The 15,976-nt window shown below is 31.4% G+C and overlaps 1 protein-coding gene across 14 annotated transcripts in view; it reads right to left on the bottom strand.

Moving 5' to 3' along the window:
• Positions 1 to 15,976, bottom strand: part of LOC148308110 (uncharacterized) — a 595,155-nt gene that overhangs the window by 94,626 nt on the left and 484,553 nt on the right. The window contains exon 5 of one of the 14 annotated variants that reach the window (XM_088262296.1): positions 1,829 to 4,271. The exons of 12 other annotated variants lie outside the window; for them this stretch is intronic. In XM_088262296.1, the coding sequence (XP_088118422.1) occupies positions 4,018 to 4,271 (254 nt within the window). In that variant the 3' untranslated portion in view covers positions 1,829 to 4,017. Of the gene's footprint in view, positions 1 to 1,828; positions 4,272 to 7,010; positions 7,884 to 15,976 lie in introns of those variants that run through there. One more of the 14 variants, XM_088262281.1, reaches the window with a different exon arrangement.

The raw sequence follows: 15,976 nt of genomic DNA, 5'->3' as shown, positions 1-15,976 counted from the left end.
TTAAATGTACTGAATATTTTTCAAATGGAGAAAAACCTTCAGGTTTTTACCTAAAAAGATCTGTGTTGCTCGGTAAAAAGTTCAATAAGTGGCTTGATATTTATTTTTAATACATTGTATTATATTTTTAAACTTTAAAAACGTTCTCCTGAAAAATCAAGTTTTTTGATTTATGAGGTTCTTGAAAGGAGTACATCACTATGGTTATTTCAAATTTGTTAAAAAATTACATTTACTAAGAAAATAAAAGCTTTATTATTTGTCAAAAATTTACAATTGAAGACAATATTCTAGCAGTTGAAACTATGAGCAATGAATGTGGTATTGCGAGTTATTCCAGATAAATTTTGTATTTTAAAAAAAATTCTTATTATATATACTTATGTAATTTTAAAAATTAAAGGTGCATTTTTAAAAAATATTTCCTAGTTTATATCCTTTTAAAATGAATAGTTCAAATTCGAAATCGATATGGTGATTTGGATTAATTGTGAGAATTGTTTTCAGTACGTAGGGTATAAAACCCGACTATTCGGTGTTTGGTCGTTTACGGTTGGTATCGAAAAGCCGACTAGTTGGCTTTTAAATAATAATAAATTTGGATAACTTATATATTTTGGTAGTTAATAATAAAAATCGATCAAGTATGCCAAATACTTGAAAGTGGTCAGGTTAGGAGTCTTAACAATCGGCGAGTATGCATCTCGCATGAACGTGGAAGAGGCGAAGAATGTTTGCAAAGAAAGAGTGGTGTGGCGTTCTATTCTCTCTGCCTACCCCTGCGGGGAAGCGGCGTGATGGTTAGTTAGTTAGTTAGTTTTTTAAATTCTTTTGAATTTCACATAACAAATTTCACTTAACATAGTATAAATACATGTACAAATATTTTTTTTACAAAGTACATATTTTAATATACAAAATAGTAAGTAAATATACAAAATATTGAAAATATAATGTTTTTATCTCTCTAATAAATTAGATGATTGTGTTTATAGAGGGAGTTCGTTTTACATTTTTTTTTATAAACAAACTAAATTATTAAATGAATAAAAAAACATTCCTCGGTATGAAGTTTAGGTTGGGGTGAGTCTTATATGTTTTTTTTATATTTAGTTTTAAAAGTTTGATAATTTTTGTAGATTTTAAGTTTTCCGGAAGTTTATCGTGTTTTTTACCGACGTACGTATAATGATTTAACGCTGTTGTTGTTTTACATCTGTGCAATATTAAATTATTAGGAAATCTAGAGTTACGTGAAATTTGCACTTCAGTTTGTAAGATAGAGGCTAATAATGAAACGATTGGTACAGAAACTATGAATGTATTTGTTAACTGCCTGCATTTTTGCTACTGATACAAATTTGCTTGGTTTTTAAGGCAAATATTAAGTCTCAAAAATTCGTTGGTAAAGATTTGAGGCTCCATTTCATTTCAGTGTAATCGTAAGGCAAATTACTCGAGAAATGAATTTACTCTCTTTTCATTGTTTGATTCGGCAGTCACTTTGAGGTGCGATGAGCAAATGCTGAGAAGGTCCTGATTGGTCCACACTACAGTATCCCTCCCCTCGGGTGGTCATGTGGAAAGTGTCGCGGACTCTTCGGCTGTATAAATGCAAAAAAAACGTACTACAAAAAAATTGTCCCTTACTGTGTTTTTAGTTTGGACAGCCGTCTTGTGTCAGAGTTTCTTGCTTCGAACCCACTCTACCACAATTTGATACCTATTTTAAATAATGAGCTGCTTAGACTCACAGAAATAGTATGAAATTGAAGTATGTTTGATTTTTTAAAAATAATAATAATAAAATTTAAAAAAAAAAATCACATTTTTTTTATTTTGAAACATTTATTTGTTAACATTATACATATAAACATCCATTTAAAAATTTCATAAACGTAATAAACACTTTTTTTCAGAGCCTTGTCGTGTCCTGTCGGACATATATTTTATTTGACCAGAGATCGGGTTTCGTCGTTAACGACAACCGTCTGACGATGGCACCAGTCTGATGACGTCAGTAACGACGAAACCCGGTCACTGATTAAATAAAATATGTTTTTTATTATACATACATACGTATATTAAAAGAAAAAGTGCAACAAGTGAAATAAATTTACAATATTTTGAGTGTGTCCAAATACGTGTTCACAAATCTGGATTATCTCCAATTAGGAGTTATTTTTTACATTACTTTTTTGACATCTTAACATATGGTAGATGAAGAAGAATATGGAAGTCTGGGCATTTACAGGACTCATGACCGTCATAGGCTAGTTTAAATGATCACTTTACACACGTGTAACATTCAACAATTCTACCCATTATTGACAACCACATTACTTACATTCTTGAAACTTCTAGATATATTAATCAAACTCGTAACAAAGAATGTGTTATACTCCAGTTTCAAGAATTTAAGTAGTGTGGTTGTCAATCATGGGTAGAATAGTTATGTTACAAGTGTGCAAAGTGATCACTTAAACCAGGCTATGACGGTCGTAAGCCGTGTAAATACTGATGAAAAACTATTCGAACATTTGATCGAACGCATATTGAGCCGAACTATAAATTGACACAAGAGTAATGTTAATAATAATAATAAAACCCTTGTCCGCACCCCAATGGTGCATAGGGCACTGCGTCATATAAACGCAGAGTTATCTTGATCGTTTACACATGAAGGAAAGGTGATCAGCCCTCCGCTTCAGGTACCAGTCCAGGGTAATATTGAATAAATATTACAGTGAAAAAAATCACTTATATTTATTTGAACCCCCCTGGGAATTGAACCCGGATCCTCCAGAACGGTAGCCGAGAGTGCTGAATTTGTTAAAATGAAATGTTAGAAAATGAATTTTTAATGTAAGATTTACTTTATAAATACCCCTCTTTTCTTAAAATTTATTGTGATATGTATTTCGATGCATTCTGCCTCATATCAAATGACAAGACTTCCATATTCCTCGTCATCTATATTAAGAGGTCAAAAAAGAGGTTATATACATACAAATATAAATAAACATTCACTTAAAATTTTCATAAACAAAATTAACATTTTTTTGCATAGACACCAAGCCACCTTGTGTGTCTTGTCGGTCATATATTTTTATTTGACCAGAAATCGGGTTTCGTCGTTAACGACATCCATCTGACGATGGCACTAGTCTGATGACGTCAGTAACGACGAAAGCCGGTCACTGGTCAAATCAAATATGTGTGTGTTTTTTATCATACATACATACGTATATTAAGAAAAAAAATGCAACAAGTGAAATTAATTTACAACATTTTTAGTGTGTCCACTTGTTCACAAATATGGGTTAATTCAAATTAGGAGTAATTTTTTACATTATTTTTCGACATCTCAACATATGGTAGATGAAGAAGAATATTGAAGTCTGGGCATTTACAGGGCTCACGATCGTACATACATACGAATGTATATTAAAAGAAAAAATGGAACAAGTTAAATTAATTTACAACATTTTGAGTGTGTCCAAATACTTGTTCACAAATCTGGATTATCTCCAATAAAAGGAGTGTTTTTCATTTTTTTTGACATCTCATCAAAGATGAAGAATAATATATATATATATATATATTTATAGGTAGAATTGGTGAATGTTACACGTGTGCAAAGTGATCACTTAACCGCCCTACGCACGTACGTGATACGCGCGGTTTTTTTCACCATTTCGCCCTAGCCCGTATGACCTACGCGCACGAGAAAAGATATCTGTTCCAAAAATATTTAATGCGTACCGGATACACTGACAAATTTTAGTCAGTTTTCATACCTGGCAATATTATGTGACAACAAACGTTGTGGTTGTTTTGCTTGTTTATAAAAAAAATATGCCTGAAAATAACCCGAGGGTAGGGTGGTTAAACCATCCTATGACGGTCGTCAGCCCCGTAAATGCCGAGACTTCCATATTCTTCTTCATCTTTGATGAGATGTCAAAAAATAATATGAAAAATAAAGCATTGTATAACAAAGAAGGCAGAGCAGATTCACATACCTATCAAGCCACACAGGGGTTCGAACCGAAAGTGTCCGTTTTGAAGGCTCTGAGGTTCATGGTTGTGCGAGTCATGAACTGAAGTGATAACGTTATTTTTGATGGTAACAAATGCTTCGCATCCTTTGTAGTTATGTGTTGAACACGCCCAGTATTCTACTCTCGTCCGGGAAGTCTTCTGTATGTAGTAGAAATAATTACGCAGCATGAATAGACGCTGTCCTTGATTGGTTCTTACGTAGAAAGCTAAAAAAAACATTGTTTTAGTAAAATATAAAAATAATGTCACTTATTAATAATACTGGCCAACAATTTACAACTTTTATTTTGTAACTGGCATGGAAATACCTCGGCTGTCCAAACTCAAAACACAGTAAGGGACATTTTTTAAGGACCACTTTTTTTTGCATTTTTGGTAGAAGTAGATTGTACTTAGTCCAAAAATGCAAAAAAAACGTACCATAACAAATGTCCCTTACTGTGTTTTAAGTTTGGACAGCCAACCTGCTCTTTACGCACTTTGCATAGCTGGATTCAAAAACGAAAGCGAGAAAAATGTAGCACGTCAGATTTTTTAGTTGTGGATATTTTCAATTCTGATATTGACTAAAATTTATCTTTTATGTATAAATATTTAAAAACATATAATGCTATCGTATTCGATATTAGTAAGTTAATATATTTTCACTGTTACTCCACAATTATCAATACTTTTTTTTAATCCCTTACACCTCAGATTAAAACATGTCGAGATACCAACCACTATTACGGTTTCAACGTATGGGGTCCATACAAACAATAATATGATTGGAAAAGATTACACAATATATCAGCAGTTGACATAAGTATAATTTATGAGAAAACACCGCTTTCAAATGACTTTTTTGTGCCATTTCCTTATCTGGGAATACATCTTCCCACCGCCCACGAAAGGGTTAACAGTTCAAATCAATCATTTGCAATTAGAAATACAAAACCAGCACAAAATTATTTGCTTGTATTTTTTTATGTAGACGGTGAGATTTTGAAAATAAACCGAGTACTATACAGACTAACGTGAGAAAATCCGAATTTAATTAACCGTAATTCAAGGGTAAACGAGTAAAATATCTAATCAGGGTTATTTCACTTAATTAAAATAATGAAATAAAACGAAAATAATATGCCAATATAAAATATATGTAATGTTGAATCATATAATAATAATAAAAATAATAAAACCCTTATCCGCAACCCAATGGTGCATAGGGCACTGTGTCATATAAACGCAGTGTTATCTTGATCGTTTACACATGAAGGAAAGGTGATCAGCCTTCCGCTTCAGGTACCAGTCCATGGTAATATTGAATAAATATTACAGTGAAAAAATCACTTATATTTATTTTACCCCCCTTGGGAATCGAACCTGGGACCTCCAGAACGGTAGCCAAGCGTGCTGACCATTACACTACGGAGGTGGACGAAAATTCAATTCAAGGGTAAACGAGTAAAATATCTAATCAGGGTTATTTCACTTAATTAAAATAATGAAATAAAAACGAAAATAGCATGTCAATATAAAATATATTTAAAGTTTAATCGTGTAACAATGTAAAATATAAGAAAATACATTTGTGTAAAATGTACACAAGAAACGAATTCAAACAAGAAATACCCAATAAGCAACAAACCAATGTTAAATGCATTTTGATATCTTGTCATTAATATAACGAGAATTTGAAGATTTCTCTGAACAATAAAAGTGGTCAACGAAGTCACAAATTTTCTGCACATTATTGTATCTCAAATAATGAACAACTATAAAGACTCCAGATCATACCAAAAAAGCACCCATTTTTTAAAGATTTTTAATGCAATGTGAAACAAGGCTATTGAAAAATATATATTTCAATGAAATTACTTGGAAATAGAGTCACATATTAAAAAAACTATATTGAAGATAATAAATAATAAAACCCTTATCCGCACCCCAATGGTGCATAGGGCACTGCTTCATATAAACGCAGTGTTATCTCAATCGTTTACACATGAAGGAAAGGTGATCAGCCCTCCGCTTCAGGTACCAGTCCAGGGTAATATTGAATAAATATTACAGTGTAAAAATAACTTATATTTATTTGACCCCCCCTTGGAATCGAACCCGGGACCTCCAGAACGGTAGCCAAGCGTGCTGACCATTACATTATTAATTTATTATTAGATTAAAACCAATATTTTTAGCTTTCCCACTTTTTTTATTTGACGAGCGACCGGGTTTCGTCGTTACCGACATCATCAGACTGGTCACCGACATCATGATCATGTCATGATCGACATCATCACCAGTCTGATGATGTCGGTAACGACGAAACCCGGTCGCTGGTCAAATAAAAAAAGTGGAAAAGCTAAAAATATTGGTTTTAATCTAATAATATTATTAAAAATGCAATTCCATCACGAAGTGTCAGTGGATAATATAAATCTATTACATTATTACATATTGAAGATAGAGATAAAAAAAAAGACAGTAGTAAATGTATACGTACTTTATTTATTTTAACTGTATTTACTTATAATAACTATTGGCAATTTTATATAGCACCGTTTTCGTTTGACCATAGTATATAAGTGTTTAGAGCACATAAATATACCATAACGCTATTTATCATTCGCCGTTTACGATATTATGAACGATGAATGATGAGGACAGTGTATATAATATACGAATATATACATATACAAATAAAAAATAAAAATAAAACATAAGACTCAACCCTATCTAGACTCCGTACCTAAGAATATTTATTTTATTTTATATTTATTTATTTTATTTATTCGGGAATTGTACAGCTTACATATAAAAAAATGATATAATAAACAATAGTTACATTAACAATAATAAACATGACATTACATTAACACAAAATAGTTTCGTTAAAAAAAGCCAATTAAACAATTCCACATTTATGTTATAAAACTATTAAAAATTATTTTTAATTTGCTTTGTTTATTTTTAATTTTAATTAATTTTTTTTGTTTTAAAAAAAAAATGTAAAACGAACTCCCTCTCTAAACACAAGTATCTACTTTATTAGAGAGGTAGAAACGTTATATTTAAAATGTATTGTTTATTTACTAACTATTTTGTATTATTTAAACATGTATTTTGTAACAAAAAATTAAAATTAAAATTAAAAAAATGAAATGAATTGTGTATGGACAGTTGAATCGCCCGCTGTGGGTGTAAACATGAACTCGGGGTATAAGAACTCCCCTTTGGAAACCACTGGTTTAGACCATTAAAGTCTCAAGACCGTAGTTGTGCGAATTTGCAGTACCAATTGTTACTTTACGATTGTGTGCTGTAGGGGGTAAAAATTGTCTGGGAGCAGCAACCGACCGAAAGATATGTAAGAATATGGAAGAGGCTCCAGAGTGGAGCACACAAGGCTGAAGAAGAATTGTAACATTTGAACAACTGGGGTCACTTTTTAGTAGCCGTGCGAAATATCTCAGGATGCCTTTTCAAAAATTGATTGCACCATTTAGTCCCCGGTGTTCCATTCTTGAACGGACTGGGTCGATGGGACTTGTCAAAAAATGTAGCGACTATTTCTTGGATCCACTTGTTCTTGGGACCGTTCCTTTTCAAGGAGGTGAGCAAGGCGACTATCTTGCGCTCGTCCTCTTCTGCCACGCTCCTCGGATGGCCTATCATCGTGTCCAGCGGCGACTTCCCGTGAACTTTGTTGAACAGGGTGGACGAGGGTACTTTGTACACTTTGCTGGCCCTTTTAACGGACATACCTTTCTTAACGGCCATCATTGCGTTCTTGACGGCATCCTGGCCATACAACATTCTTCGGCGACGAGTTTTTCCTAAAAACATTATATAGGGACATTAAAATCAGCGAAAATAAAAATCAGGTACCGTAGAACGGAGTTACTTGAACTTTGATGTGTTACTTGAGCCCAGTACAAAAAAAATTGTATTTGGTCTACAATAAAGAACGTATCGCCATGATTCATTGTTTCCCTGACAGGTGACACTTATTGTCACGATACGTTCATTATCGTAGACTAAATACAGATCTAAATATTTTTTTGTACTAGACTCAAGTAACACATCAAAGTTCAAGTAGCCCCGTTCTACGGTATGTGTTTCATCTCATTAATACACAATATCTTATCCATTTAGAAAATCGAAGTAAATTATAATGTAAACCTATTAATGTTAATGTAATTTTTATAAAGAGCTAAGATTTCCAATTATGTACTTACCTTTTTTCGAAATAATCAATAAAATAATATTTTTGTCTTCAAAAAAATTTATAAAAACTTCATGCTTACCCGTGTAACAAATTGTGTACGTTTTTGTGAGATATACGAAAACATTCTATTCGAGCCAATTGATGGAAAAAATAGATCATATCTCATTTATTTTATGATGAGACAATTGATGTCGAAAAACAAAGAAATGAAATCATTTTGAAATATTGTGAGACCGATTTAAATTTCAGTAGCTTAAGTCTGCCTGGTATTCCTCCTCAGTTCTTTGGATTTAGCAATATGTCCGAGATGGGGGGGGGCAAATTTATACTTAATTTCACAAAAAATGCTCGGTGAGAACATACTCTTATCGTATAAAGATGTTGTCGACATTTTAAGTGTATGTTTTGATACGTTTTATTAAAATGGAAAATTCACTGAACCGAATGTTTGGACTTAAATTGAAAATATGTTAAGAACAACAGTTTTTTTTTCATTGCCTTTTATTATACTTTTCAATATAACCATATATATATTTTTTAATTGTAAGATCAACAGAATTGAGGTAGAAAAATAGCATTTTATTTAAATTAAAATATATACAAACGTATTTATGTTTTTCTTATTTACAAATTTTTTATTAATTTCGTACTATTTCTGTGAGTCTAAGCGGCTCATTATTAGAAATAGGTATCAAATTATGGTAAAGTGGGTTCGAACAGAGAAACTCTGACTCAAGAGTCCGCAACACTAACCACGGAACCAGAACCCGACACTAGTAAGACGGTATCTAAAGCATTCATATATTTGGCGTTTAATTTGTAGAAATCCATTTTAATTTACACATTAAATATTAAAATCAAACATTATTTTTAAGAGTCTAATTAAGTAGACTTTAAAAATCAGTGTTCGAGTTTAACATTTCATACAATATATCGTCCTCATACAGGACAAAATGACGAAGTGCATTTTTTTATAAAAACGTGATTATTCACTATTTGACATCTTACTAGCTTAATGTTGTCCTGGAAAAAATCCCAAAGCAATTTTAATTTGGAAGTATACTAAATTGACTTGTTAAAAATGACTAACTGCATTGATGACAAAAGTGTCAAAACGGTTAAATGACCCTCCTAAGCATTTTAAGTTTTGTTAGTTAACGACTACGATATATCTAAACCATGTTTATAATTAAGACTTTATAATTGGGTGCCTATCTATAAACTTTTGGCACCAACGGAGGCAAGGTTTTCCACTCTTGAATGGGTTCTGGCGATTTCCTGAATTAAAAAACGCGTTAGTAACGTGCTGAACTTGATTCCTTGTAGAAGGAAACCTAGTTTTGTCAACAGAAAGGAACAAGTTGACTATTTTCTCTTCTTCATCATCAGTCACCAGTCTTGCCGGGCCGAATTTTATTTCCACGGGAGTCCTCCCGTAAACTTTATTGGCGAGGGTTGATCTTGGTACGCTATATATTTTGCTGGCTTTGCGAATGGTCATTCCTTTGCAGACAGCTGAAAGTGCCTGGTTGACTGCCTGTTGACCGTACAAAGCTCTCTGCTTTGATTTGCCTGAAAATTAATATTGAAATCATTATTTGGATGCGCACTTATTCGAAGAGCCCTAAAAGATAAAAAAATTAAATACTTGTACCTTTGGTTAGTTGATATATATTGTTTTACGACAAAGGATAAGCCTGTTATGACAACAACCCGCTTACGTACATCCCTTCTTCTTCTTTATATGGGACTATGTCCTGTCGTTCTCCAGTCCGCTCCTGGGAGGTGGAAGACCAGCTATCTTTCCATCGTTAAGGTGGTCTTCCTGGGGGTCTGCTACTCTTAAACTGCTGTCCGCTGCTATCCTCACCACTCGATCCGAACTCGATCTTCCAGCATAATTTCTCCAGAAGCGTATTTATTCTTTTATACAAGTATTTCAAATGAATATTTACAAATTTTTTAATTTATCAAATTTGTACACCATAGCAGTAAAAAAAAATACCCATTCATGGTGGTATGTTGCATATGCAAATTTGAGAATAATCGTTCAGAAACAGTGTCTAGTGTGTTTTCATGTATTTATGAGTGTTTGTAAATACTCATAAATACATGAAAACTAAGAAATGAAATATTAACAACATTTTATGTACTTTTTTTCATGGACTTATTTGGAATATGTTTCATTGTAGATGAGGTAAATTTTCAGTAGTTATATATTTTTTTAAATATTTTATTTTAATTATAATACTATTGCAAACATTTTTTTAAAAATTTTATGTGTAAAATAATGATACAAAAATTTTACTCATTGACATTGGCTGTTAGTAATAAAATGGTCTAAGATGCTTTTTTTCCGGTGTTACAAAACCATCATAAAATTTCAATTCAGACCTTTGATATTTACACGCGAATGTCATTTTTATGTTTCTACACAACGTTATTTTTGTACATATTTATTAAATTAACGGTAAGGCTTTTCAAAATATTCGGTTTCACTAAAAAGCTTGAGTCCAATGACTCTATCTGTATTTTAAGGATCGAAGTCCACTTAATGCTGGGAACAGAGTGAATGGTGCACTAAAATCAGTTTTAGCAAATAAAAATCTATCAGCGGAAGCTAAACTAGCAGTACACAATGGAGTTCTGGTTCCAACCCTTATGTATGGAAGCGAAGCATGGAGTTGGCAAAAGAAGGATGAAAGCAGACTGAATGCAGTCGAAATGCGATCCCTCAGACGAATGTGTGGCAAAACGATGTTTGATAGATGTTCGAATGATAAAATAAGGAAAGAATGTAAGGCTGAGATAAGCATTATCGATAAAATTAAGAAAGGTGTGTTGAGATGATTTGGACATGTGGAGCGTATGAGTGAAGAAAGAACGATTAAACAAATTTATGGAGCGAATGTAGTTGGAAAAAGAAGCAGAGGACGACCGAGGAAAACTTGGCACAATCAGGTATGTCAAATACTTGAAAGCGGCCGGGTCAGGAGTCGTAATAATCGTCGGGTATGTATGAGGAGATGCATGAATGTAGAAGAGGCAAAGAATGTTTGCAAAGACAGAGTGGTGTGGCGTTCGATTCTCTCTGCCTACCCCTGCGGGGAAGCGGCGTGATGGTTAGTTAGTTAGTTAGTTAGTTTAAGTCCACTTATGCCGTGAAATGTCGGGTATCTCATTGTTTTTACTCTCGGCCAGACAAAATATGTAGGTAGCTACTTAAGTATTTTTAATTCTGTATTTCTGATACCGAAAAGATGTAAGCATTAATTTACCCAATTTAAACAAAAATCTAAAAGCATCCAGCACTCTAAGGACACTTTTCTAGATCAAACAAAAAAGTTTATGATTTTGAAGCAGTAGGGGGAAAAGGAATCAGTAACAAACGTAATAACTTCCATATTATGTTTTTATTTTATTTTTCTCATATTTTTACAATGACTAAATACATTATTGTACAATAAACATAAATATTCTCTAAATAACAACACGGTCTAGTTTTTATTATTATGAAACAGTTGGTAACGTAAAATTTTCAATAACTGGTAATAAAAATAAAATAAAATCTCGTTTATATCCTGACAATCGTTATTAGAGAGTATAAAAAGACATATCGCTCACTCCTTTCAACAACGTCATATATCAATAATCGAAAATTTTCAGTTGCGCATGTTTTCGGAATGCCCAGAAAATGTACTTTATCCCAGCAAAAGCGGCATATTTTTAACTTCATATTTACCCGCTACAGGGTAGAATGTGTTGTTTTTGCATTTTGAAGAAAAAGTTTTGTTTAATTTTCTTTAGATTTTACCTAAAAAGATCTGATGCACAGTAAAAAGATCAATAAGTGGCTTGATATTTATTTTTAATACATTTGATTATATTTTTAAACTTAAAAAACTATCGCCTGAAAAATCAAGTTTTTCGATAAATGACGTTGTTGAAAGGAGTGAGCGATATGTTTTATGTATACAATATAAATATTAATGTCAATCAATCTAAAATAATGGTTTTATTTTTAACATTTAACTCGAAGTCTACAAAATCTATGCATTACGCCATGTTTGATTTTTTTCAATTTCATTTTTATCATATTTAGCAGTAAAAATATAATTTTTGACAAAATTAACACATCAAGGTATTGTAAGATTGTTGTTTTTCATCAAAAACAATTTTTTTTAAATATATGACGTTGTCGAAAGGAATGAGCGATATATGAACAAAATAGAGTATTGAAAAGAAATCAAAAGGGCGAAATGATTCAGACCCTTCTCGTTATACGTATTACGTGGGTTGTTCAATTAATACGTTGAATGACATCATATAACAAAATGTAATTTAATTAGAAGTTACATGTCTATAAGTATTTACCTCCCTGACTCACACACTTATCCCAACGATGTATCCACTTTTGGAAACAGTCCTGGAACGCTCTTTTTGTAATGTCCTTCAGCTCTTTCGCATTTGCTTTGATCTCGGGAATCTTCTCAAATATTTTACCTTTCAAAGGTCTTTTGAGAATGGGGAACAAGAATAAGTCAGAAGGAGCGAGATCAGGTGTGTAGGGTGGGTGGAGAAGAACAGTGATCGTGTGTTTGGCCAAAAACTCACGAGTTCTGAAACTTGAATGGGCTGGAGCGTTGTTGTTTCATCAACTACTTCTAAATAAAGTACATTTTATTGTATGACGTCAGTCTACGAACTAATTGAACAGGCCAAGTATTACCTCTTGTGTCCTCAATATTCTAAACCCTAAACGTATTTTACTTTTGTATTTACATGTATTTGTGTATATATATATATATATATATATATATATATATATATATATATATATATTTATATATATATATATATATATACATATATATATATATATATATATATATATATATATATATATATATATATATATATATATATATATATATATATATATATATATATATATATATATATATATATATATATATATATATATATATATATATATATATATATATATATATATATATATACATATATATATATATATATATATATATATATATATATATATATATATATTTATATATATATATATATATATATATATATATATATATATATATATATATATATATATATATATATATATATATATATATATATATATATATATATATATATAGATATATACAAACACAATCGAGCTAACCCATCCAAATCCAAGTGGTGGCGTATGCACCACTTGGGTGTGGATAGAGACAGAAGAAGGACAAACGTAAAAAGTAATTCATTAACTTATCTTCATATTTAGTACGGAGAGGAAACAGTTGTAAAATTTATAACAAGCTCTTTCAATATAATACGACTAAGGAAAATAAACTTACATACAAAAAATAAATAAACTCGTATTAAAGATAAATAAATCGTGAAATAATGGTAAAAAGAATGAAAATACATAAACATATGTAAATAAAACAAAAAACCAATATAAAGATATAATAATTTTAAAGTCAAAGGAGGATGATTTTGATTTTGGAAAAGTACGATTTAATTTATACTACGGTAGTAAATATATACCGGACAATTTTGACAGTAATATTTTGGAAATATTCTGCCCAGTTTATTAAGCTACTACATATACAATTAATTTGAATAATTTCCACAAATGTGTTTAGTATCTCAAATTACCAATTATAAATATATTAAATAAATATAAATTTATTAAATTTACTTATTTTTAAATAACCATTAATTTACTGGTAACTAACGCACGTGACTTGATTAGAGAATGCAAAAAAAAACATTACGAGGAATCAATCCGTAAAATTTGTTTAATCGTATTATAGTACAATTTTCTACAGTAGTAAAAAAACAATAAGTAGAAAAAATCTGTAGAAATTGATAAATCGTATTATCATACCTATTATAATACAATTTACGTACTACAATAATAAAAAATAAAAGAAAAAAACAATAAGTGGAAACAATCTGTAAAATTTGATGAATCATATAATAAATATATAATATTATATTATATTATTATACAATTTACTTCAGTAATAAGTTTAAATTTAAAAAAAAAAGAGGAATCAATGTGTAAAATTTGATGAATAGTATAATAAAACATATTAAATACAATTTACTACATTAAAAAAAGGAATAAATCTGAAGAATTCAATAAATCGTTTAATAATACACATTATAATACAATTTACGACAAGTATAAGATAAATAAATAAAATAAATTTAAAAAAAATCAAAATGAGAAATTAATCCTTAGAATTTGATCGGGGCCTATTCCGTAACATTTTCTTCACATCGGGATGCCTCATCAAGAACTCCCTGAACCACTTGTCGCAAGGCACGCCATTCTTGAAAGGATTCGCTCTTTTGCTCTTAACGATAAGAGACACAATACTTTCCAATACGAGCGTTTTCGTTATTGCCACTCCTCGTTCCTGCATATAAACTATGCCGTCAATAATTTCCTTCTCGTCATCGTCGGAAATAATTTTCACCGGTCCAAATCTCCTCCCCACGGGAGTTCTGCCCTTCACTTTATTCGTGAGAGTTGTTCTTGGCACCTCGAATATTCTGCTGGCCTCTGCGAACGACATACCAGTTTGCACGGCATTCATAGCGTCATAAACTGCCTTCTGGCTATACAAGGATCGTCGTTTTTTTAAACGGCGTTTGGCTGAAATGATAAAAATTGCTTATTAGAGGTAGGGAATTAAGAACCTTAATATAATAATAATAATAATAATAAACCCTTATCCGCACCCCAATGGTGCATAGGGCACTGCTTCATATAAACGCAGTGTTATCTTGATCGTTTACACATGAAGGCAAGGTGATCAGCCCTCCGCTTCAGGTCCCAGTCCAGGGTAAATTGAATAAATATAACAGTGAAAAAAACACTTATATTTATTTGACCCCCCCTGGGAATCGAACCCGGGACCTCCAGAACGGTAGCCGGGCGTGCTGACCATTGCACTACGGAGGCGGACCTTAACATAAGTTTGTAAAAAAAAAACAACATTATTATGATGGGAATATTACCTAGATATACAACATAAATAATTTACAACCAAATCTGTGTTATATTAAAGACGTATCCATTTAATTCCTATTTAGATGGGAGATGCATTTATTACTTGCTTATTATGCACAAGGTGATCATTTAGTGCATTTTTGTTTCTTCTAGCTAAAAAAATAATTAATCAATCTTTGATTAATAAAGAATTTTTGTTTTTTTTTCTAGCTAAAAACAAGTTTATTTTAATCTGCGTTGGAAACAGGAGGGATAATCTAGTGTGGGCCAACAAGGAACTTTTCAACATTTGCTGTTGCCGAGAGGAAATCACTAAAACTTCTCAGAAGACCGTTAACTGTCGTCAACAGACCTTCCACTCCACTAGAAGAGGATTCGGCGATTTGAGTTCTAGCTTAGTTTATGGTACCAATGTGGATACCCGTAATATCACGCATACAAAAATCATACTTTATTTTGAAAATTCACATACCACACATGTAAAACCTTAATAGGGATAATTCGTAATGTGATGTATTGGAGTAATCTTGAATTGCATAAATAAAAGATTAAAAATTAGAATTCAAAAAATATAATATATTATATAAAACAATACAATTAATAAACACTATAAATTTGGTTTCAAGAAAACAATAAATAACAATAAAATGCGATTT

This window comes from Brachycentrus maculatus, unplaced genomic scaffold (genome assembly GCF_059751285.1).
Source record: "Brachycentrus maculatus isolate JH-2025_06_01 unplaced genomic scaffold, ASM5975128v1 h1tg000176l, whole genome shotgun sequence".
In the NCBI taxonomy this organism is placed as follows: domain Eukaryota; kingdom Metazoa; phylum Arthropoda; class Insecta; order Trichoptera; family Brachycentridae; genus Brachycentrus; species Brachycentrus maculatus.
The sequence above is the reverse complement of the archived record's forward strand: the minus strand, read 5'-3'. Positions and strand labels throughout refer to the sequence as shown.